The sequence below is a fragment of the Lithobates pipiens genome, unplaced genomic scaffold, assembly GCF_037356315.1.
Source record: "Lithobates pipiens isolate NorthernLeopardFrog02 unplaced genomic scaffold, aLitPip1_a1.2 Scaffold_13, whole genome shotgun sequence".
Taxonomy (NCBI): Eukaryota; Metazoa; Chordata; class Amphibia; order Anura; family Ranidae; genus Lithobates; species Lithobates pipiens.
Genome location: NW_027507718.1, coordinates 420,264,838 through 420,291,164, shown reverse-complemented (window position 1 = coordinate 420,291,164; position 26,327 = coordinate 420,264,838). Strand labels below are relative to the sequence as shown.

Sequence of the window (26,327 nt, the reverse complement as noted above, 5' to 3'; positions counted from 1 at the left end):
GTAGACGTACGCACGCGAGTGCGAGCTGGTACGATCGGGCGCACGCGGGTGCGCAGAGTTGCAGACGTGCGCACGCGGGTGCGCGGGGCCACGCTCGGTTGCACGGTTTGACGTGGGCACGAACTGACGTGCCGTGCGACCGTCTTTGGCGCCCAGAAGGCTTCTTAAGTGATTCACTCTAGGGGCTCGTTGCTGTCCTGTCTACAGCGTTCCTGAGAGTTGCTCTGTTTGCCTGATTGTTCCTGTCTCTGTTTACCTCGGCTTGTTCCTGATTATCCCGCCTGCTGCCTGCCCTGACCTTCGGACCTCCTGACTACTCTTCTGCCTTATCCTTCGGTACCTCTGCTGCCAGCCCGTTGACGACCCGGCTTGTGACCACTTCGCTTCTGCCTGCTGTTCCACTTCGTGTTGGTGCCCACCTGCTTGCTTCCAGCTGCTGACGTCTTACCGTTCCTGAGTCACCTGACTTCGTCCTTCGCTGTCTACGCCAGTTCCTGACCAAGGCCCACCTTCACGGACTTGGCACTTGTGCCCTCTGCCCTCCAGAACCCCTGTTCTCACCTTCAGGGGGTCTCGAGCCAGAGGCTTACGAGAGGCCGCTCCCTGCACTCCGGGCTCCTACCACCAGGTACGTGACAGGATCACACTATCCCTGTGCTGTGCTGACTTCCTCCTGGGGGTTCTTATTATGAGGGGATCACACCATCCCTGTGCTGTGCTGACTTCCTCCTGGGGCTGCTTACGGTGCTGCTGTCAGTGCTGTATGTCACGGTGCTGCTGTCAGCGCTGTATGTCACGGTGCTGCTGTCAGCGCTGTATGTCACGGTGCTGCTGTCAGCGCTGTATGTCACGGTGCTGCTGTCAGCGCTGTATGTCACGGTGCTGCTGTCAGCGCTGTATGTCACGGTGCTGCTGTCAGCGCTGTATGTCACGGTGCTGCTGTCAGCGCTGTATGTCACGGTGCTGCTGTCAGTGCTCTGTATTACGGTGCTGCTGTCAGATGCCTCTATCACGGTGCATGTGTCATTCCGGTATGTCACGCTGCTGGTGATCATCTCCTGCACCCTCTTCTTTGCCTACCCTGGTCCCTGACCTTCCCTCTCCTCCATTGCCTTCATTAGCTCCATAGTCCTGAATTGTTAGAACAATTTCCCAAATAAAATAAAAATGCTTGTAGTTATCGATCCCAAATTCACCTCATACATGTATTATGTCATTGTCCAGATGGTGGGACTACGTTTTACCCCCTAATAATTACCACGTGGCCGCAAATTCGACATGAAGGTTTGCAAAGTTCGCCTCCCATTGAAGTCAATGGGGCCCGCGGCGAACGTTCGGTTTCGCGAACGTTTGGGTCCGTTCGCATTTCGCTTTCGCGAAACGTCCCGTCGGAAGTTCGTCCATCACTACTCTGTAATCCTTATGACCTGTTACTGCTAAACAGAACTGTGCTCATAGTTAGAAAAAACACTTTTATGGGAACGAGACAGGGCAAGTCATTCAGCATCTGCTAAGTGGTTCAGCAGTTGTGCACTGCAAGGGAGCCATCACATGTCAAAAATGAAATTAGGACAAATTACAATGTCTTGCATTGCCAACTGTGGATAACAAGACTTATGGAATTGTACCTTTTTGATGTTCTGTTTATATGGCCCCAGTTAGAAAAGTCGCACTGAAATGAATGGGGACGTGGTTTTCAGGCGTTAGAGGCTATTTGTAGCGCTAAAATGACTGAAAACCGCCTTAGTGTGAAACCAGCCATAAAACACAATCTATGCAAAGAAATACATTTTTGATACATTAACTCAAATGCTTTAGAACAGGGATATGCAATTAGCGGACCTCCAGTTATTGCAAAACTACAAGTTCCATCATGCCACTGCCTCTGGGTGTCATGCTTGTGGCTGTCATGGTTGGCTATGCTTCATGGGACTTGTAGTTCTGCAACAGCTGGAGGTCCCCTAATGCCATATCCCTGCTTTAGAATAACCTGAACTATTTCACATGTACAAAAACATAAAAAAGATTAGTTTTGCCCTTTTAGGGATTATCTCATCCTATGAAGTGAATGATTACGTCTGGTTTACATGCATTAGACTATAAAATCTACTAATAAAGATCCAACAGAAAAAAAAGAGATTACTGCTTTAAGCCCAGTTGGACTTTGACATATTTTTACCTATTTGTAGCCTTATATCCCAGCATATTGTAGGTTACTGAGTTTTGTTTGGACATGCCTCCAAAAACTTTTTTCTGTGAGTGAAAATGCTGTTTCCTACACTTCCTCTCCAGTGCTTTATGTTAGCGTAGCTGAGTAATACACCCCTAATAACCAACATCACAGACTTGTGATGCAAAGGGGGAGAAGGGGCATGTCAGACCATGTCTGGTGCTGATTGCTGACTACACTGGGTCCAACTATAATACCTATTGGACTACAGATTAGTATCATCTTGCAATACTGCTGTGACAGGAAAGTGGAAGCAACAGTAAGAAAATGGAGGCTGTTTATATAACGTCTTTCTGATTAGATATTTATTTCTGTGACTTCAATGGGGTTTTAAAAGAAGCCAAACCCAACAGATCTCTAAATGAGAGAAATATGCTAATTTTTTATCTACAAGAGACTGCAAAAGGATCCTGTCAGCTTGACAAAGGAGCATGGCTGCCGTTCCATCTGCAGCATGCATGCTCGCGAAATGCGTTGCATTACCAGTGACGCCATCCTTCCTTGCCTTCTGTGCTCCAAGCCTTGCTTTGGGATTTCCTCCACTGTGGCCGGCTTCCCATACAGTGGTATTACAGTGCTCTCCCATGATGGAGTAATAGGACTGGATCATCTGCCGATGCCCCCCTCCCCTGCTGGGACCTTACATGATGTCCCTTTATATTACTTCTCAAATGTGAGTTGCCATTTATTGAAGTGCAATTAAAGTTGTCACAAATCTACACCCAGAGGTGCCTCTCTCCTTGTCTTTTTCAGTGTTGCTGGAACCTGGTTTCTGTTCCTATATGATGGCAACCCTGAGTGTTGGATTTTATTCTACTCCCTTCATTTATGGACTTTTAGACCTGTGATGGAACGTCCCCCAGACACCGCTTGAGTGCTTCCGTCAGTATACCGCTTCCTAAGTCCTGGAATAGAACGCCAATGGATCTGGCTATAGGAACCCCCAAGAACTAGATAACACCAGTCTTGAAGTACACCAGGAATAATCTTTTATTTGAGATGTCCCACAAATATATACAGTAGGATGACTAAAACCTAACCTAATTAGCATGAGCTAATTATCTAATCATTGACCCAGACTAGTTGTCTGAGAGATAGGACTTTTCAGGGTAAGACTTTGTCTCCTAGCTCACTGATTGACTATTCAATACACATTACCATAAACATAAACACAGGGTTAATTAGCACAAACAACAATGTGTGGAATACTCTTACAAGCCAGACTAGACTCATTTACACAACAGACAGATGGCTGGAGTTGATGGCATTAGCATCTAACAGTTTGTGTCCTAACAGTGTGATTCAGTCTATTGCTAATATGGCAAATACATATCCAGAGTCTGTGTGTCTTGGGGGGGACATGGATCTGAATCCAAGTAACACCACCTTAGGAGTCCCCAGGCATACAGCTCACAAAGAGCACCGTTCCCCCAAATGCCAGGGCCCATAATCGCAAAGCAAGAGGCTCGCATTCTGTCATCTCCAACAGCCTCTGTCCCGGCTAGGTCTGTCACAAGACCCTCTTTTTATACAGTTGTATATGTTATATATAATTATAATTCTATTTACCATTGTGGGATACATTGATGCAGTTTTTGCACCTTTACTTGTTTATTTAAGTCTCCCAGTCACACTGTAGTAACTTTCTTGCAGAGTGACCTAGATGTGTGATTAGACTGCACGTTAGCCTTGTCTCTTTGAAGTGAAATCTCAGGAGAGATATATAGAGATGCCAGCCTGCAGCATGTAATAAATTATTAATGGCAACATTGCAATGGAGGTTAGTACATATCAACAGCATCGACTACAAGGTGATACATTAGAGATACTATTGAATATGTACATGAAAATATAATGACACTATGACCCATGCTCTTGATTCTCATTTTTTTACACCTGAATGGTACGTTACTGTGATACCATTGTCCTGAAAGCTGAGAGTATTGAAAAGTTTTCAGGCAGGTGAAAAAAAAAAATTTAAGGACCTCTATTATCCAAAGAAAAAACACCTACTATTTCTATAATTGCCTTCACATACAGTAGTCTGTACATATATAATACTTTACACTGAGTTTTTGCTGCACTGTAAGGGTTAGAATAAGGACAGTAGCTTTAGCATGGTGAAAACACTTTTCTTATTATTTTTTCAGCCCCAAAAGCTCCACACTGAGACCAACTGCACCAGGTTCATGGATCATGCCACCTGATACATTGCAGCAGAAAAAAACACTGAAAACACAAGCAGTTGGCAGTAACTGAGGGCTGGAGTTGACAACCACTACTTTAAAACATGATCTTAAAGGGGTGTTCCAGCCGCAATTTCTTTTTTTAAAGTCAGCAGCTACAAACACTGTAGCTGCTGACTTTTAATAAAGACACTTACCTGTCCAGCGAGCCCGGGATGACGGCCGCCCAAGGCCGTTCCGTTCATCGGATCGGCTGCTGGCGCCTCCATCTTAACAAAGGGAAATGGGCAGTGGAGCCTTGCAGCTTTACTGCTCGTTTCCTACTGCTCATGTGCGAGTCGCGCGGCACTTTGTGAATGGCCCCGTTGTTTTCTGGGACACACACATCTCCCAGAAGGCAACGGGGCCACTCGCCGAAGAGGAGGAAGCGCAGCGGAATAGGAAAAGGCAGATTAGGAAGACTGCCTAGCAACAGCGGTTTCAGGTAAGTTAAAAAAATTTTTTTTACATTTTTTAAAGAATATTAATGACATTTTTTATTTTAGGGTGGCCATCCACTTTAACCTGTACCTCTATCCAAACTCTAGGACATTTTACACTGATCCAATGTTGCACCCTATTGTCGGCAAATGGATTAGTTCAAATTGCCACGACTCAGTGGCCTGCAGCGGCTTTGAAAGAGGTTTTTGGACTACTTTTTGCTGATTTTATTGCGACTTGCATAGACTTCTGTTAAACAAAGTTGCAAGCCGCAATAAATTGTATGTGTAAATTGCACTGATATGCGGATTTGAAATTACACTGAAGCCACCTCAGTGTAAACCAGAGCAAACAGGCATATTAATAAAGTAATAAGTGACTTTCACCAAACATTCACTGGTAGTCAATCCATCAGTCATTTAACACACATGGACCAAGATGATTCCCTTGCAGTCAGAAAAATGCAATTTGACTGCAAATGTCAGATTCCTTGATTTATGTATAACCCCATATGGGGTAGGCTGAAATAAGAGCATTTATGATGTTCAGGGGTGTAATTTAATGTACAGTAAGTAACAGTCAGATTTAATTTGATCTCACTAAAATTTGTGAAAGAAGACTTCGCAATAATTGCTATGAGTTACTGCAAATGGTGTACTACAATTTGAGAAAAGTTCTCATTCGTTGCAATGAGTTGCTGCAAGTGGTGCACTGCTATTTGAAAATAAAGAAAAATCTGATAAAAAGTTAGAATCTCTATGAAAATAAAGAAAAATAATTGGTTGTAATCAACATGACAATATGATAAAAAAAAACTGTTATCCATGAATGATTTTCTTATTTTAGAATTAGAATTTTAGGATGAATAAAATGTTATGTACATACCTCACCCCAAATTCCGACTGTGTCTCTGATGTCGTTCTTGCTGTAGGACAGCTGTCTAATACAATTGTTCACTGCAACACTGCTTTTCCCTGGAGCTAGGTCCTCTTCTGCCATTTCTACCCAGCCCAAAGAGCGCACAGCAAAGCACTGCAGAAAATACACACAATATACATGATAGGCATTAAAAAGACTCACAAAAATAACATGATATCTGAATACAACAGTGATGATAGAATTGATTCATGGATTGGTCAATCTGACAATTTACACATTTTCAATTCACTTAAGAATATGGATAAAGATTCCTTACACCCATTAAGACTATAAGTAGGGAAACGCCTCATAACATCACTAGCAGAGGTGGAAACTTTTAGGCTGATTAATTTGTTTTAGCCATTAGAGTATGCACACATATAAAATACAAAAGTACATGTCTGTGTAATTTAAGGTATAAAACAAATCTTTCAGTAGTTGGCTTCTATCTGAAATTTAATGTTTTAGCCACAATTCTACCATTTATATAAATATTGTACTGGGCCTATCTACCCTCAGAGGGACTCACATGCATCTTACTGAAGAAGTTGAAAATCTGTTTTTTAGTAAATAGATATATCCATTTTGCTTTCTTCTGCTCAATATCCAAAAAGCTAAGGTATTAAAGCAGACCTACAGTATACTAAACTAAGAAGTCTCATCTATTTCTATAAATCAGTTCTGTTAAATGAGGAAAATATTAAGTAAGAGGTGAAATATTTACCTGAGCTGCAGAAGCAAGTATGCTTCAAGCTCCATCTGGTGGTAGGTCACACTTGAGCACTGATTAGTGCAGGACAGCTAAATATTTATTCTCTTTATTTACTATAGATATGGTCAATATAGGAGTACATGATGATTTAAAATAAAGGGATCACAAGGGATAAAAAAAATTAAGGGATAAAATAAAGGGACGCCCACTGTAACCTACTGGAAACAGTTCGCACAGTTAACACTTTAGTGGTCTTCTACCATGTGACCTAAACTTTTATTCATTGTTTACCAAGCGTTCCAAAATATTTAGGACCTCTGGGCCTCAGCTCAGGTCTCAACCTGATGGGAATTTTGTTACAGTCTCAGGCATAGGTGTGAATTAGGTGGTTCAGGTTTAGAGCCACCTTTGGTTTGAGGCGGACCTCCTAGTTTCGTTGTTTGCTGAAACTTCGAATTTATGGATGAATATTGCTCCTGAACCCAGTAGGCACTGCATAACCCTTACCCCTGGTCATTTGGGTCGCTGAAAGCCAATAATCTGAAAGAATAGACAATTTAGCCATATTGTCAGTGTTTGTTGGAGATGGTTAGGGTGAGCTGAGAAATCTATGTAGGGAAAGATACTCTGCTGTACAGGCAGTCCCCGGGATACAAACAAGATAGGGTCTGTAAGTTTGTTCATAAGTTGAATTTGTTTGTAATTTGGAACAGGTACTCAAGTGTAACTCCAGCCCAAAAAAATATTTTTAAGTTTTGTGGATAGCAAGGGAAGGGTTAACACCCTGTAATATTTGTTTTGCTGTCTGTGCCCCTGTTCAGAAGATTTCACCTCCCTTTCTGTCCTGGTGACAATTGGATTTAGAAAATTTTGGGTTGTTGTGGAAACAAGGATTGGTGATAAAGCTTTAGGGGAGACATCTTTTTCCCATGATAACACTTACAGGAGTGACTTTCCCTTCCTAGGTGTAGATTTCCTCTCACTTCCTGTTGTCCTCCCCTGTTGGATGTTTTTAACTCAGGGACTGCCTGTACAGTGCTGTAGATTGCAGCATGTTGAGCTACATTCGTTGGTGTTCACAGTTCCATTGACCTAACGGTACATCTTAGATCAGGTCTGCCTGTCAGTTTTTCAGTACAGATGGGTGGTGGTCCTATTTTTCATCTGTCTGATGGGTCAAGTAGAATGACAATGGACAAGCAGTCCATTCTCACCCGATCTCACCATAGAGGAGAGTGGGACTGGGTCCGTCTCCGCTCTGCACAGTGAGAGAGTGGGCCTGTCATCCACCTGCTCACCGGGGATCAGCGAAGCAATCCTCGCTGAGCAAGCTGAGTCTTTCCAATGGAGACGCCTACTTTCTTGTCTCTCGGCCACCCCTTTGCAGTTTTTTTTTTAAACATTTAACATTTATTTTATTTTCTGCTAGGGTGAAGAAAAAATAGTGGGCTTTTGTTTTGGGTGGATAGTACTGGGGTCTTCAGCTGCCTTGCCAAAGTGATGTCTGGGCTATTGCTGCACCTTTAATGTTGAGGTGGCTATCTCTAGATGACACTCTTGGTTTTTGTTTCAGAAATGTACTAGTAGACTGTGACATAGCATTACACCATAAGCTCACACATGGGCAGGAACAAATATTTATTTATTACAGGTACTTACTGTATATAGCGCATCAATTTATTCAGTGCTTTACATAAATACTGTACATTCACATCAGCCCCTGCCCTCAAGGAACTTAAAAATCTAAGGTCCCTAACTCATATTCATACATGCATATACTAGGGCCAATTTAGACAGAAGCCAATTTTCCTATCAGCATGTCTTTGGAGTGTGGGAGGAAATTCATGCAGGCACAGGGTAACATGCAGACTCCAGTAGGTAGTGCCATGTTTTGGAATCAAACTGATGACTTTAGTGCTGCTAGGTGGAAGGGCTAACCACTTAGCAATTGTATACTTCCCTATACCACTTCTATTTTACTACATAATAGGTCTAGTGCTACATAATTGTAATAGTTTTGACTTATAGTTTTATTGTAACTTGACTTAAATAGCTAGTCAGGTTGAGAAAACACACAAGTCCATCTAGTTCAGCCAAAAGAAAAAAATGAAAAACCTCCATAAATACAAACCTATACCCACAGTTGATCCAGAGGAAGGCAGAAAAAAAAAAAACCTGATAAAGCATGATCCAATTTGCTCCAGCGGGGGGAAAAAAACTCCTTCCTGATCCCACGGGAGGCAATCAGATATTCCTTAGATCAACTACCCCTGGTGTTAAGGCATGTCTTAGTCCCTGTACACACGGTCGGAGATTTCGACAACCAAATCCGTCGGATTTTGTCCGTCGGATCTTGTCCGAAACTGTTGCATACACACGGTCGGACTAAGTTGTCAAAAAATCTGATCTTTCCGAACGTGATGACGTAATTTCGTTACGATGGGACTACATTCAGCGCTAGTAGCCAATAGCTTTGATGTAGGAATTTGATCTGAGCATGCGTGGCACTTTGTCCAATCAAAATTCTCTACACATGATCGGAGTATGTCCGATCGAACCAGTTTGTCGGGAAATATTTCCAACAAGTTGGAAAATTGGGTCCGACGGATATTCCGATGGAATCAGTCCGATGCATACCACACACAGTCGGATTATCCGACAACACGGTCCGATAGGACACATTCCGACGGATTCACTGACCGTGTGTACAAGGCTTTACACATGTAGAAGTATTATAATGAGAAATGCATGGGGATAAGGCAGAATACTTTTGAAAAATGCTACTTCTTTTGTTTACGAAACTTTATTTGGATACTTTTCATGGTGATTTTGCTGAATTATGCATTCCTGCATTATTTAGCTGTGAGTGAACTATGAAAAATTTAACTGCCCAGCAAAACAACGGCACAATGTCCCAACTGAATGCAGACAGAGAGCCTGCCTGTATTGCCCCAATTACCTCTCCACTGCACTGGAAAAATGACAAAACGAATAATACAGTACCATACCGGATAATGAAATATTCATTTATTTATGTATTTCAAGACAAATACTGCCAAAATATATGTAATATTTCTTACCCTGAATACAGAGGCACTGAAATTACAGCCATGGGATTGCCGTACTCACAATTATGTTTATGGGCAAGGAACTCTGGAGGTCAGATCAAGCATGATCTGAGATTCCCCTAGTTTGTTTTTCACCACCATGCACACAATTATTACTTTTCTTCAACCTAGGTGAACTTATCCAGAAAAAGGAATTTATGTGTAATTGTTGACTTAAATTGGGATAACTTACAATATAGCTTGTTGAAATTACATATAAGGAGATGTAAAAAGGAAAACAAAGAGTTGCCAATTGTGACCCCTTAGGTTTTTTTTATTATCTCCTGGAAGAAAACATGGAATATAATTGTTCTCTATGAAAAATGTAAATCCTATCTTGTCCCCATTTAATTTTTTCAGGTGTTTTTATATGAAATGATTGCTTCTGTGTGGCTCTTTGTACTGCCTCACTGAATAAGCACACAAGAATATGTATAATTTAGATCTATTGAATATTGTATAAATTGGAAATATCAAAATGTTTGCATTCTATTATAATCCATGTTGCTTTCCCTATCTAAGGGCCATGTGCAAGTCTCTTCCTTTGGGGCAGCAATGACAGTGAACAGCCAGAGTAAACTGACAAAGGCCCATTGCACATGGGCGTCATAATTTACTGTTTACTCAAGAACTTGTGATGCCCCTGTGCAAGGGGCAAAAAACTGTGTAAAGACCTGGGTATTGTTTAGTATAGACGAGTAAAGGTGCGTAAGTGTATAAGAGTAAAATTATTTTTCATTGCAACTATTGTAATACACTCAGTTATACATGTGTAAACTTGCTTAACCACTTAAGCCCCAGACCCATTTGCAGCCAAAGGACCAAGCCCCTTTTTGCGATTCAGAACTGCATCGCTTTAACTGACAATTGCGCGGTCGTGCGATGTGGCTCCCAAACAAAATTGGCGTCCTTTTTTTCCCACAAATAGAGCTTTCTTTTGGTGGTATTTGATCACCTCTGCGTTTTTTTATTCTTTGCGCTATAAACAAAAATAGAGCGACAATTTTGAAAAAAATGCAATATTTTTTACTTTTTGCTTTAATAAATATCCCCCAAAAATATATAAAAAAACATTTTTTTCCCTCAGTTTAGGCCGATACGTATTCTTCTACATATTTGTGGTAAAAAAAACGCAATTAGCGATTATTGATTGGTTTGTGCAAAAGTTATAGCGTTTACAAAATAGGGGATAGTGTTATAGCATTTTTATTAATATTTTTTTTTTTTACTAGTAATGGCGGCGATCAGCGATTTTTATTGTAACTGTGACATTATGGTGGACACATCGAACATTTTTGACACATTTTTGAGACCATTGTCATTTACACAGCAATCAGTTCTATTTAAATGCACTGATTCCTGTGTAAATGACACTGACAGTGAAGGAGTTAACTACTAGGGAGCGGGGAGGGGTTATGTGTGACCTTATGTGTTTTTTTTTGTAGGTGGGCGTAGCCTGGCATGTGACGTCACTGATCGTCTTTCCCTATAACAGGGAACAGAAGATCGGTGACAGCCACAGTAGGAAGCACGGGGAGAGGTTTGTTTACACAGACCTCTCCTCGTTCTTCAGCTGTGACCCGATCACGGGACACCAGTGGCGATCGAGTCCGCTGGTCCCGCGGCCACGGTTACGGAGCTCAGGTCCAGGTCGGGAGCGCGTGTGCCACCAGCACGCTCGTGACCCACGGCTGGGCACTCAAAGAGCCACGTACAGGTACGTGATTGTGCCCAGGCGTGTGATTCTGCCAATGTATATCGGCATGAGGCGGTCCTTAAGCAGTTAAGGACGAGTAAACACATGCATGTGAGTAAATTTCTATGTTTCTATAAAGTACTGCACTCAAATAAAAAATGTTTTTGTTTTACTGCTCAGTACTTGCTTATCTCTGCTGTGTGCCATGCCCATAGACAACAATGCATCTCATTTCTGATAGGGTTGCCACCTGTCTGGGATTCACCTGGACAATCTGGGTTTTGAATCATGTGTCCGGGTTTTAGACCACTTAAAACAAGGAAACAATATTCAGAATGGATTGTGGCTCCCCAAGTAACTATGTACCACAACCGCCGAGTACATAGATGTGCACACTGGCCCCAACCCCATACACAGACAGGAGAGAAAAGAAGGCTTGATCTGCTCCTCCTCCTTCCGCCCTTACCCCTTTGTCTGCTCACCCACACGTCAATCCCCAGTGTTTATGGTCTCAGGAAAGGGATATGTGGGCAGGAAATTTGAGGCTTAGCACTCGGCAGAAACATAGTGGATGAAAGGTGTCGATGCCTGTGCCTCCATCCTCGGTTGAGTGAGCTCACCATCCAATGTCTGTGGCTGAAAACTCCTCCTTCCCTCCCTCCCTTCTCTCTCCTGCCTCCAAGCGAGCAAATACACCAGAAGGACTGACGGCTTGGTGTTTGTTGTGGATTCTTCTGAAAAAGAACAGATGGAGGAAGCCAAAGTGGAACTCCACAAAATTACAAGGACTTCTGAGAACCAAGGAGTACCCGTTTTAATCCTCGCTAACAAGCAGGATGTGGAAGATGCCGCCTCTGTATCGAAGGTGGAGAAATTACTAGCTGCTCATGAACTTGGCCCATCCACCTTAAGTCACATTCAGGGCTGTAGCACTGTGGATGGCCGAGGTTTGCACCAAGGACTAGAGAAACTCTGTGAGATGATCCTGAAGAGGATGAAGATGCTGAGGCACAGCAAAAAGAAACGATGAACTGCCTTAGGCCAGAAAGACTTGAGTTTCCATCATGTTTTGAAACAAGAAAAATTAGCAATGGTGCTCTAGGGACTTGACTGGTTCTGATGGTAATACAATCTGTTTACAGAACAGTGTTTTTGCTGCATGATCCAGGAAAACTTGCATGCAAAACATCGAAACTGGAGTGAAAATATTTATTTACTGGTACTTTTCAGACTGGAAGATACATTCAGGAAAACAAAAAACACATAAGTGTGACTCTCCAGGCAAACTGCTAAATACACAATTGACATATGTACTGTATGTTATCTTTTTTTACCTGCCAAAGGGGTTATAATTCTGCTCAGCCAGTCTTGTGATTCACAAATTTTTGTCACAATATATTGGCTAGTGATGGACGAACGTTTCGCCCGGCGGTCGTTTCGCGGCGAATTTCCGACTTTCGCCGTCCGCGGGTTCGAACGCCTTTTTCCGTCGTTCGCCCCGGCGGACTTACGTGTTTAATGTATACAAGAACTTTAACCTTTCGTGACACGTTTATCATGTGTTACAGGACAACCAATTGAGACATGACAGCTCATGGACACTTGGACATTCCCCCTAACCTATAAATACACCCGATCCGGTGGCCATTTTACATTCTTTCTTCTGTCACTGTAGGGAAAGGATCCTGTGTGGAGTAGGGACAGAGAAAACGCTAGCTATTTGGTACACAAAAGTTCTTTTCAGGACTGGTATAGGTGTTAGGTCAGCAGCCTGAGTTTCTTTTGTCAGTTTAGATAAAGGGACAGAGCGCTGTATGCTGCTATTTTAGGGACAGCTCAGCCAGATTAGTCTTTCTTCATCATCATCATCATCATCATCATTAGCTGTTACTATCAGGTCCACAAAAGAGCTGTTCCAGCTAATCGTTCCAGCCTACTCTTTTTTGCCAATTTGTATAGGGACAGGCAGGAAGCAGTGTGTCAGGCAGTGAGGATAATTTTAAAGACTTGCTGTTACTATTAGTTCCACAAAGGTTCTTTTCAGGACTGGTATCAGTGGTACGGTAATAGGCTTGTACACGTATAATATTCTTTCTTCCAAATATAGAAAGAATATTATACTTGACTGCTGCCCTTCTGCTGCAGTCTGCTAATCATTCACAACTCACTTGTTCCACAAAGCTCTTTATCAGGACTGGTAACTTGGTCTGTCTAGGGTGCTACGGTACATAGGCTTGGGTGCGGTACAGTCTGCTGTTCTGTAAGGACCGCTATCGGTCCACAATACATAGGGTTGCCGTGCACTACTGCTGACCGCTGCCCTATACTGCAGCAGTCCTTCAGCGGTATAGGGACTGACGCACAGTCTGCTAAACACTAATACACAACCTGCTTGGTCCACAAAAGTTCTTATAAGGACTGGTAACTTGGTATAGGGTGCTACGGTACATAGGCCTGAGTGCGTTACAGTCTGCTGTTCTGTAAGGACCGCTATCGGTCCACAATACATAGGGTTGACGTGCACTACTGCTGACCGCTGCCCTATACTGCAGCAGTCCTTCAGCGGTATAGGGACTGACGCACAGTCTGCTAAACACTAACACACAACCTGCTTGGTCCACAAAAGTTCTTATAAGGACTGGTAACTTGGTATAGGGTGCTACGGTACATAGGCCTGAGTGCAGTACAGTCTGCTGTTCTGTAAGGACTGCTATCGGTCCACAATACATAGGGTTGCCGTGCACTACTGCTGACCGCTGCCCTATACTGCAGCAGTCCTTCAGCGGTATAGGGACTGACGCACAGTCTGCTAAACACTAATACACAACCTGCTTGGTCCACAAAAGTTCTTATAAGGACTGGTAACTTGGTATAGGGTGCTACGGTACATAGGCCTGAGTGCAGTACAGTCTGCTGTTCTGTAAGGACCGCTATCGGTCCACAATACATAGGGTTGCCGTGCACTACTGCTGACCGCTGCCCTATACTGCAGCAGTCCTTCATTGGTATAGGGACTGACGTACAGTCTGCTAATCACTAACACACAACCTGCTTGGTCCACAAAAGTTCTTATAAGGACTGGTAACTTGGTATAGGGTGCTACGGTACATAGGCCTGAGTGCGTTACAGTCTGCTGTTCTGTAAGGACCGCTATCGGTCCACAATACATAGGGTTGCCGTGCACTACTGCTGACCGCTGCCCTATACTGCAGCAGTCCTTCAGCGGTATAGGGACTGACGCACAGTCTGCTAAACACTAACACACAACCTGCTTGGTCCACAAAAGTTTTTATAAGGACTGGTAACTTGGTATAGGGTGCTACGGTACATAGGCCTGAGTGCAGTACAGTCTGCTGTTCTGTAAGGACCGCTATCGGTCCACAATACATAGGGTTGACGTGCACTACTGCTGACCGCTGCCCTATACTGCAGCAGTCCTTCAGCGGTATAGGGACTAAGAGTTTTGTCACAGGGTGATTTAAAAAATGACAGGCAGAGGAAGAGGCAGGCCCTTCCGCAGGGGTGGTAGGGGTAGGGCAGGAGCAACAGCCTTGAGCCAAAGTGGGAAGTTGCAGAAGGTGCGTTCAATTACTTTAAAGGACGCACCAGACTTGGTTGAGTGGCTCACTCAGCCTTATTCTTCTGCACCCTCCTCATCCTCTCGATCTGCACCCTCTTCTTCACTCTCTGCTATGTGCACCCCCAAAGACACTACCACCAACAACACCACCACCACCACATACCTTCCGCTTGAGTGCAAATGGGGGCCTTCATGCTCCAGTGTTTTAATAGGGACCCCCGTATAAAAAGCATGAGGGTCAAGGACCAGTACTGGGTGGCAACGTACTTAGATCCCCGGTACAAACACAAAATGGCGGAAATGTTACCGCCGTCGCAGAGGGCTGTCAGAATGCAGCACTTCCAGGCCTTGCTTCGAGAAATGCTGCATTCTGCTTTTGCGTGCGCTGGCAGAGGAGCAATTCCCACTCCCAGAGAAGGATTTGCGGGTACCAATCCAACAGCGCCTGCAAGAAGAGGCCGGTTTGAAGATGTGTTGGTGACTTCGGATATGAGGTCATTCTTTCAGCCGACCCATCGACAGGTGTCATCCGGATCCAGCATCAGGGAACGCCTAGACCGTCAGGTGTCCGACTACATTGGGTTAACGGCCGATGTGGACGCTCTGAGGAGTGATGAACCCCTAGACTACTGGGTGGGCAGGCTTGACCTCTGGCCAGAGCTTGCCCAATTTGCAATCGAACTGTTGGCTTGCCCCTCATCCAGTGTCCTGTCCGAAAGGACGTTCAGCGCAGCAGGGGGGATTGTGACCGATAAGCGTACTCGCCTAGCTCACGACAGTGTTAACTACCTCACATTTCTAAAAATGAATGAGGCATGGATCTCGGAGGAATTCAACACATGTGATCAGTAGACCATGTATATGTCTATAAACAATTTTTGGAATCAAGCACACAGACCTTCTTAATTCATTTGGCTCACTTCCCTGACCCAAAAAAGCACACCGTACTATATGCCCCTACCCTCCTCTTTGAAGAGGTTGAGCGGTGTCATATTTCTACTGGGGCTGCTTATTATGAGGGGTTCCCACCATCCCTGTGCTGTGCTGACTTCCTCCTGGGTGTTCTTATTATGAGGGGCTCCCACCATCCCTGTGCTGTGCTGACTTCCTCCTGGGGGTTCTTATTATGAGGGGATCACACCATCCCTGTGCTGTGCTGACTTCCTCCTGGGGCTGCTTACGGTGCTGCTGTCAGCGCTGTATGTCACGGAGCTGCTGTCAGCGCTGTATGTCACGGAGCTGCTGTCAGCGCTGTATGTCACGGAGCTGCTGTCAGCGCTGTATGTCACGGAGCTGCTGTCAGCGCTGTATGTCACGGAGCTGCTGTCAGCGCTGTATGTCACGGAGCTGCTGTCAGCGCTGTATGTCACGGAGCTGCTGTCAGCGCTGTATGTCACGGAGCTGCTGTCAGCGCTGTATGTCACGGTGCTGCTGTCAGCGCTGTATGTCACGGAGCTGCTGTCAGCGCTGTATGTCACGGAGCTGCTGTCAGTGCTGTATGTCACGGAGCTGCTGTCAGCGCTGTATGTCACGGAGCTGCTGTCAGCGCTGTATGTCACGGAGCTGCTGTCAGCGCTGTATGTCACGGTGCTGCTGTCAGCGCTGTATGTCACGGAGCTGCTGTCAGCGCTGTATGTCACGGAGCTGCTGTCAGTGCTGTATGTCACGGAGCTGCTGTCAGCGCTGTATGTCACGGAGCTGCTGTCAGCGCTGTATGTCACGGAGCTGCTGTCAGCGCTGTATGTCACGGTGCTGCTGTCAGCGCTGTATGTCACGGAGCTGCTGTCAGCGCTGTATGTCACGGAGCTGCTGTCAGCGCTGTATGTCACGGAGCTGCTGTCAGCGCTGTATGTCACGGTGCTGATGTCAGTGCTCTGTATTACGGTGCTGCTGTCAGTGCTCTGTATCTCCTGCACCCTCTTGTTTGCCTACCCTGGTCCCTGACCTTCCCTCTCCTCCATTGCCTTCATTAGCTCCATAGTCCTGAATTGTCAGAACAATTTCCCAAATAAAAAAAAAATGCTTGTAGTTATCGATCCCAAATTCACCTCATACATGTATTATGCTATTGTCCAGGTGGTGGGACTACGTGCTACCCCCTAATAATTACCCCGTGGCCGCAAATTCGACCTAAAGGTTTGCGAAATTCGCCTCCCATTGAAGTCAATGGAGCCCGCGGCGAACGGTCGTTTTCGCGAACGTTTGTGTCCGTTCGCGTTTCGCGTTCGCGAAACGTCCCGTCGGAAGTTCGTCCATCACTAATATTGGCTACTTATGTGATTTATTTATTTTTTTCCTTTTTCTTATTTATTATTCTGCTGATATTTTAGTTTGTTGGCTAGGCAAGATGTATGAAAAAAAAGCTGAACAGCATGAAATACTTTGGCTATATAGTGAGGCAGAGTCGTGTAAAGGACAGGGCCACTTGAAGAAAATGATAAGGCCCAATTCACATTTGCACAGCTTTGGCTTGGTTCAGTGCATGTGAAAACTTCATGCAAAATACATGATATCTGTGCCGTTCTAGTCAAGGCCCCCACCAACCTAATTACTGCATTTCCTTTATGCAGTCTCATTTCCACAGAGCTTTATCTATAGTGGTGCAGATTTGTGCTATGTGTGCAGTTCCACATGCATTTAAATGCAATAATTCTAATTTAATTCACTTTTATTTACTTAAATTGTCTAATAAAAATGCACAAATATGAATGGGACAGATTGGAATATTTAAAAAAAAATTTTTTTGGGTGGATAAAATAATTTGGGTATGTGCTTTTTCAAAGTACACAAGGCTGTTTGGCTAGAGTTCTGTTTCAATAGCTTTTTATTTTTATGCATATGTTTGTCATTCTCCTTGGATGATCAATGCACAGGAATACTGAGAGTAGAGGGATATTTCACTTATTTAATGAAAAAGGGTAGCATTTAATGTCTATATACTTGATATTTCCCTTTTTTTTCTTATCTCCACTGTTCCTACACACAGGATAAAAGGTTTTTTTTTTTCTTTTATTTAAACCTCTTGTATATGTTTGTATGTAGCCTGTTTAATTATTTATGTTAATAAACAAATTAGAATGCAAAAAAAAAAAAGAAACAATGCTCTTCGATCACCCTGACACCATATCAACCATGGTGCCATGATGATTGAAATGCCAACACCAGCCGTTGCCCACAAAAAATTGCTTACCACTGGCGTGCCCCCTCGGCCTGCAAAAAGGATGGTGACCGCTGCTATGGGCTCTAGTCCCAGATCTTTTGTAGACCTAGCAATGCCCCTGCCAGTGACACACTTAGAGTCACTGTGAACACCCATGTGATCTGATTCTGGTGCGGACAAAAAGGGCTTTGCACCAATTTTGTGTGAATGCGGTGCAATTTGAGCTTTACAAATCCATTGCCCAAATCTCACCCCAGAGACACCGCATGTAATTCGCACAGGAATGTGCTGGGCTCAATCAATCAGACTGGAGTTCAGCTTTAAATCTGCTAATACATTTAACACTGAAACTGCTAATACATTTAACATCCTCCCTCCCCCCAGACTGACAAAGCTACTGTCTGCTGCGCCTCCTGTGCTCATTCATCCAGAGTTCAGGCATTTTAATACAAGAGGTGTGCTACTTGCCAGATCACCAGGTGAAAACAGAGGGGAAAAAGCAAAAACAACAACAAAAAAAGAACAAATGCAGCTACCACATCTAATGACTGGTAAATTGTAACATAATACATTTTTGGTTTTGGGTTTAACTGGTTCCCGACCGGCTCCTGTAAATATATGTTGGCAGAATGGCACGGCTGGGCAAAGTAACGTACCCATACGTTACTTTGAATTGCCCGCCGTACGGACGCCTGCCGAGAGCTCCATTACCGTGGTTGCGGGTCCCGCGTACTCGATTGCCGTGGGGATACCCGCAATCGTGTCACGGAGCTCAAGAACGGGGAGATGCCGATGTAAACAGCATCTCCCTGTTCTGTCTAGTGACAGGACACTGATTGTCTGCTCCCTGTCATCGGGAGCAGCGATCAGTGTGGTGCCACTCACAGCCACGCCCCCATACAGTTAGATACGCCCCTAGTAACACTTAACCCTTACACTGCAACCTAGTCGTTAACCCCTTCAATGCCGGTGACATTTTTACAGTAATCAATGCAATTTTATAGCATTGATCGCTGTATTAATGCCAATGGTCCCAAAAATATGTCAAAATTGTCTGATGTGTACGCCGAAATGAAGTAGTCACAATAAAAATCGATGATCGCCGCCATTACTAGTAAAAAAAAAAAATTATTAATAAAAATACCATAAAACGAACCCCTATTTTGTAGACGTTATAACTTTTATGCAAACCAATCAATAAACGCTTATTGTGATTTTTTTTACCAAAAATATGTAGAAGAATATGTATTGGCCTAAACTGAGGGAATTTTTTTTTTTTATATATATATTTTTGGGGGATATTTATTATAGCGTTTTTTTCAAAATTGTCGCTCTTTTTTTGTTTATAGTGAAAAAAATAAAAACCCCAGAGGTGATCAAATACCAACAAAAGAAAGCTCTATTTGTGGGAAAAAGGGACACCAATTTTAAGTTAAATTGACACAGTGCCGAATCGCAAAAAACACTCTGGTCAGGAAGTGGTTAATACCATTTTAAAGCATTAAAAAAAAAAAAAAAGCTATAATGTTTACCAAATTGTTATGAAATGTGATAATAATAAGTTTTATCAGGTGTATCATAGCTCCCAACTGTCCCTGATTTAAAGGGACTGTCAATGATTTGCCCCTCTGTCCCTTTTTCCTCCTCATATGTCCCGCATTTTGGTCTGATCTTTCTAATGTTATATCAAAATGCACTATTTATCTTTCAAAAAGTGTTACAGTGCTAAAACTTTCATCCAGTTTCTAAATCTCTGCATTCATAAATTTTGAAAGGCAGTATAAATGAATAGTAGTGGTAAAAAAATAAATAAAAAAAAATAAAAAAAGAATTTGTGGGTTTAACTAATCAGTTTGATTGTCACCTTTAAGGAGACGTGGTGAGGTGTGCGTCCCATGCACACATATTTTTGCTAATAGTTGCCCCTCTATCACAAAAAAATGGGAGGTATGGGTGTATATGTACATCTGCCAAATGAAATGCAGACATTTTTAGTATGTAAAGATTTGCACAGAAAGGCATTAGGCATTTGGCACTTTTGGTGTTGAACTGATCTAAGTTTAATGTCTACATTAAAGGACCAAAATGCATGTATCTGAGTATTGTTCCAGGAATAACATACAGCATTTATCAGCGCATTACCAAGCTACTTGGGAATGAAGCTGAAGGGCCATTATGTGAACAATGCAATGGGAAAATATTTAATGCAGCACTGCCCTCTTGTGATCATTTTACAGATCAGCAACATAGTTATATAGTTTTTATGTAAAAACATTAAGTGCTAGTTCACACCAGACGCAGTTCCGTGCGCTTTTTTTTCTGCACAAAATGCATGCACAGTGTTTTCAATGTATTCCAATCGCTCTAGTTCACACCATGCAGTCAGTTTCTGGTCACTTTCTGCACCGGAAACTGACCGGAAACGAATTTCATGGTGTGAACTAGAGCCATTGGAATACATTAAAAACACTGTGCAAGCATTTTTAGTACAGAAAAAAGCACACGGAACTGCATCTGGTGTGAACTGGCCTTAAAGTACTCACTGGAGTAATGCCGTGTACACACGACCGGACTTTCCAACAGACTAGGTCCGATGGTCTTCCCGACTAACTTTTCAGCGTAGTTCCGACTGACTTTCCGAACAAACGGACTTGGCCACACACAATCACACCAAAGTCCGACAGATTCAAACGAGATGACGTACAACTGGACTAGAATAAGGAAGTTCATAGCCAGTAGCCAATAGCTGCTCTAGCGTCGGTTTTCCTCCGTCGGACTATCATACAGACGAATGGATTTTTCCACCAGACTCGAGTCCGTCGGAAAGATTTGAAACATGTTCTAAATCTAAAATCTGTCTAATTTTTAGACAGCAAAGGTCCAATGAAACCCACACACGATCGAATTGTCAGACGGATTCGTTCCATCGGACCTTTGCTGTCAAAGTCCGGCCGTGTGTACACAGCATAACAGTCCTGGATTTGTATGTGGATTTCAATGTTACATGCACAACTGTATTTTTTCCACCATATATTTTACAAAATGTCGGTATTCAATTGTTCTGGCATGTTGGTGTCTGCATGTGTGCCATTGTGCTGGATTGCAACTGCCAATGTACCATTTTTGTGGTGTCTTTTGGCACACAGGTTCCTGAAGTAATTGTTGGCATACATGAAGCATATGTACCTGACCCACAGCAGCCACCCCTTGTCAGATGGGCATTGTCTGCTGGAGTTTTTACATGAGCACTGCCTGTGCTTCTGTAGCTGCCAATCACATTAATTCTCTCTCTGACTCTGAACTAAACGGCACAGAAATAATTTGCAAATTCTGGGAACTTACCACAAGATCATAATTACACCTATTCTGCTAACACTATTGAACATACAGTATATGACAGTACGCCATTGCAATACATATCACCTTGGCGCTCCAAGTGGTTAATTATCAGCATGGCATTTATATAGTGCCTTTAGTGGCATTGGGGTTAATTTACTAAGGGCAAATCCACTGTGCACTACAAGTGCACTTGGAAGTGCAGTCGCTGTAGAGCTGAAGGAGACATGCAAGGAAAACAAAAATACTGCATTTTTCTTGCACATGATTGGATGATAGAAATCAGCACAGAGCTTCCCCTCGTTTCAAATCATCCCCTCAGATGTAGAGTAACTGCACCTGCAGTGCACTTTTAGTGCACAGTATATTTGCCTTTAGTAAATCAACCTCAATGTATCATTATTCTGGCTCCCCTTGTATCATTGTTCTGGGGCCTCTGTACCAGAGTATCATTGTTCTGGGGCCTCTGTACCAGAGTATCGTTGTTCTGGTGTCCCTTGCTCCAGAGTATTATTATTCTGGTGCCCCCAGTGGCAGTGTATCATTGCTGAGGAGCCCCTTGTGCCAGCTTATCATTGTTCTGGAGCCTTCTGTGCCAAGGTATCAATGTTCTGGAGCCCCTTGTACTAGTGTATCATTGTTTTGTAGCCCCTTGTACCAGTTTATCATTGCTCTGGATCATCTTATACCAGTGTATCATTGTTCTGGAGCCCCTTGTACCAGTGTATTATTGTTCTGGAACCTCCTATGCCAGAGTATTTTTTTTTTTTTTTGCGGGTGCCCCTAGTGCCTGTGTATTATTGCTGTGGAGCTCCTTGTGCCAGAGCATAACTGTTCTGGAGCCCCTTGTACCAGTGTATCATTGTTCTGGAGCCCCTTGAACCGGTTTATCATTGCTCTAGATCCCCTTATACCAGTGCGTCATTGCTTTGGATCCCCTTGAACCAGTGTGTCATTGTTCTGGAGCCCCCTGTGCCAGAGTATCATTGTTCTGGAGTCCCCTGTGTCAGAGTATCATTGGTCTGGAGACTCCTGTGCCAGTGTATCTTTGTTCTGGAGCCCCTTGTACCAGTGTGTCATTGTTCTAGAAACCCCTGTCCCAGAGTATCATTGTTCTGGAGCCTCTTGTAACAGAGTATCTTTGTTCTGGAGCCACTTGTACCAGTGTATCATTACTCTGGATCCCCTTTTACCAGTGTATAATTGTTTTGGAGAGCCCTGTGCCAGAGTAGTATTATTCTACTGCCCCTAGTTCCAGTGTATAATTTTTTTGGAGCCTTCTGTACCATTGTATCATTGTTCTGGGGCCCCTTATACCTGTGTATCATTGTTCTGGACACCCCTGTCCCAAAGTATCATTGTTCTGGTGTCCCTTGTACCAATGTATTATTGTTCTTGAGCCCCCTGTACCAGTGTATAATTGTTCTGGAACTCCTTATGCCAGTATATCATTGTTCTGGAGCCCCTTGTACCTTTGTGTGATTGTTCTGGGGGCCCTTATACCAGTGTATCATTGTTCTGGAGACCCCTTCCCAAAGTATCATTGTTCTGGAGCCCCTTGTACCAGTGTATCATTGTTCTTGAGCCCCTTGTACCAGTGTATAATTGTTCTGGAACTCCTTATGCCAGTGTATCCTTGTTCTGGAGCCCCTTGTACCAGTGTATCATTGTTCTGGAGCTCCTTGTACCTGTGTGTCATAGTTCTGGGGCCCCTTATACCAGTGTATCATTGTTCTGGAGACCCCTGTCCCAAAGTATCGTTGTTCTTTAGCCCCTTGTACCGGTGTATCATTGTTATGGAGCACCTTATGCCAGTGTATCATTGTTCTGGTGCCCTTTGTACCAGTATGTCATTGTTCTGGTAAACCCTGTGCCTTCATTAATGCTGCATATGTGATCATCTATGATACCAGCCATTTGAGGGCTTGAAAAGCGGATGAGAGCTGACATAAGCATACTGGCATCTATAACAGTTATCACCAGAGGCATGTTTTCAATGTAAAATACACAATGTATGTGCTAGTAGGCAGAATGGGAAAGAAAACAGCACTGGTATGTTTGATTAAGGATTTAATAACATTGATTGAACATTTCTAACTTGAGCTTTCTTTTAGAAAACCATTAAATTGGCGGGTTTAGTTCCACTTTAACTCACAGTATTGCAGTATCACTACAGGGTAATAATAATTACAGAAATAAATAAGTTCTTTATTCTGCCCTGGCTACACTACAATGAAACACATCAGTTTATTTAAGCCTGGAACATGGCGGGTGCTGCATTATTTATCTGCAGTTTTCTTCGTGGCTGTGAGTGGATTTTAATACTGTGTATGGCACGCTGCCAATTCTTGCTGCAAGCAACCAATATTTAAGCACTGCAGTCCCCGTCACTGCCACAGACGCTCGCCCTGGTCAGGATGTCATGTCCCTCACTCTGGATACAGATCATTATACTACAGCATTTAATATTGTTTACCCGTCATTAATTGAAAACAAAAAACTAACCATCTTTAAGTTTACGGCTTTGGTAACTGGCATGAAGATGGGTTTCATATGATCCCTATAATGCTAAGGTTATTTTATAGACTAGCAATTTTAATAAACTGGAAAATTACAAGACATCCTTGCACAAAGTCAACACCACTGTGGGGATCTGCGATTATAAAAAGAGCGACACAGTTTGTTCCAGATGCTTTCCCAAGCTTGTAATGTCTAAGCATTGTACAACTAGACTAGAAGGTCTTCACACATCATTACATTATTTATTTTATAAACCAGCCGAGACATAATGCTGTGGATAAAACACAGAGTAAAAAGCTAAAGCTTAATTCAAGGCAGTGAAAAATTACCATCATTTAACCACTTCAGCCCTGGAAGGTTTACCCCCTTCATGGCCAGGCCATTTTTTTTTCGAAGCGGTACTGCGTTACTTTAATTGACAATTGTGCAGTCGTGCATCGCTGTACCCAAATAAAATGTCATTTTTTTCCCCCCACAAATAGAGCTTTCTTTTGGTGGTATTTGGTTTTTATTTTTTGCCCTATAAACAAAAAAAGACTGACAAATTAGAGGAAAAAAAATAAAAAAAATATTTATTTCTCTTATAAAACATATCCAATAAAAAAAATGTAAAAAATCTAATTTCTTCATCAGTTTAGGCCAATATGTATTCTGCTACATATTTTTGGACAAAAAAATCCCAATAAGTATATATTGATTGCTTTGCGAAAAAGTTATACGAAATAGGGGATAGATTTATGGCATTTTTAAAATGTATTTATTTATTTTTTACTGGTAATGGCGGTGATCTGCGATTTTTAGCGGGACTGCGACATTGCGGCAGACAGATTGGACACCTAACTGACATTTTTGACACTTTTTTGGGAACCAGTGACACTATTACAGTGATCAGTGCTAAAAATATTCACTGACATTGTACTAATGGCACTGGCAGGGAAGGTGTTAACATGAGGGGTGATCAAGGGGGGTTATAGCATCTACAAACTATGGGATATATTTATGGAATTTTATTTAAGAAAACATTTTTTTACTATTAATGGTGGCTATCAGCGACTTATAGCGGGACTGCGGTGAACAAATTCGACACTAAGTGACACTTTTTGGGGACCAGTGACATTAATACAGTGATCAGTCCTAAAAATATGTACTAATAACACTGGCAGGGAAAAGGGTTAACATCAGAGGCGATCAAAGGGTTAAATGTGTTCCTAGGGAGTGCTTTCTAACTGTGTGGGGGATTCTTTAAATGTGCAAATACAGAGATCCATGTTTCTGCTTGGCAGTAACACAAGATTACTGCCTTTCCTTGGCACAGAATGGCAATTTGTCTTGTTTACATAGGCAGATAGCCATTCTGCCTGTTTGACGAATGATCGCCAGATGCAAATGGACGAGTCTGCCGGACCCACTGATTGGCTCCTGCTGTGTCCAATCACAGCGGGAATGGGTTAGAGTGTGGATGCCTGTATATATTTTTTTTTTTTTGTAAAATCCTTTTTATTGAGTTTTTCATTGGCATACAGAATTGCCCACGCAGGAGCCAAACATTAGCCACACAGGGGCAAACTTCCAAATGTGGCAACAGGCCACAAAAGAGCACATTACATAACATACATTCTGCCTCTAATGCAGCAACCGACCGCAACAGGGCAAAGCAACACAAACATAACCTTGTCTATCTATACTCCAATGTGGGGAGAGGGTATTGCAGGAGAATTTGTGCTAAGTGTTATAATGACCGGATAAGGTGTCATAGGAGTAGTTGGGTCAGCCTATAATCATACTATATCCATAACGATGAACTATGGGTTATTCACTACATCCGTTGCCGTAGTGTTATCATCCAACCAACAGTTCCACACTTTCTCAAATTTCTGTGGGCAACCCCTGCTCGAGTAGGCAGCCTTATAGAGGGGCAAGCTAGCGTTCACCTGGTTTTTCCAGAATTCGATAGAGGGGGGAGACGGTTGTTTCCAGGTCATGTAATGGCCTTGTGTGCATAGTACAGTAACAGGCATATGAGTGTTTTCCGAGCCCTAAGGATCGACATTTGCTCCACTAGCCCCAGCAGACAATATTTAGGATCATAAGGAATACTAATCTCAGTAGTCTTAACTATTACCAGGAGAACCTCTTTCCAGTAGCATACAATCGCTGGACAAGCCCAAAAAATGTGAATGAAGTCTCCTGGCCGATATGAGCAGCGCCAGCATGCCGGGGAATGTGCCGGCGACATCTGGTGCAGTCTGTGGGGCGTGTAGTGGGCTCTGTGTACAATTTTGTATTGGACCAATTTGTCCCTGGCTGAAACCAAAGGGGAGAACGGAAAATCCCAAACCTCCCTCCAGTCATCGTCATCCAGCTCCGGTATGTCCACCACCCATTTCCTGCGGAGGGAGGAC

At 43.2% G+C, this 26,327-nt stretch overlaps 1 protein-coding gene across 9 annotated transcripts in view; it reads right to left on the bottom strand.

Annotated features, from left to right (window-relative positions):
- Positions 1 to 26,327, bottom strand: part of APBB2 (amyloid beta precursor protein binding family B member 2) — a 505,529-nt gene that overhangs the window by 145,081 nt on the left and 334,121 nt on the right. For all 9 annotated transcript variants that reach the window (XM_077477579.1, XM_077477581.1, XM_077477584.1 and 6 more), the window contains one exon: positions 5,782 to 5,928. In XM_077477579.1, the coding sequence (XP_077333705.1) occupies positions 5,782 to 5,928 (147 nt within the window). The remainder of the gene's footprint in view (positions 1 to 5,781; positions 5,929 to 26,327) is intronic.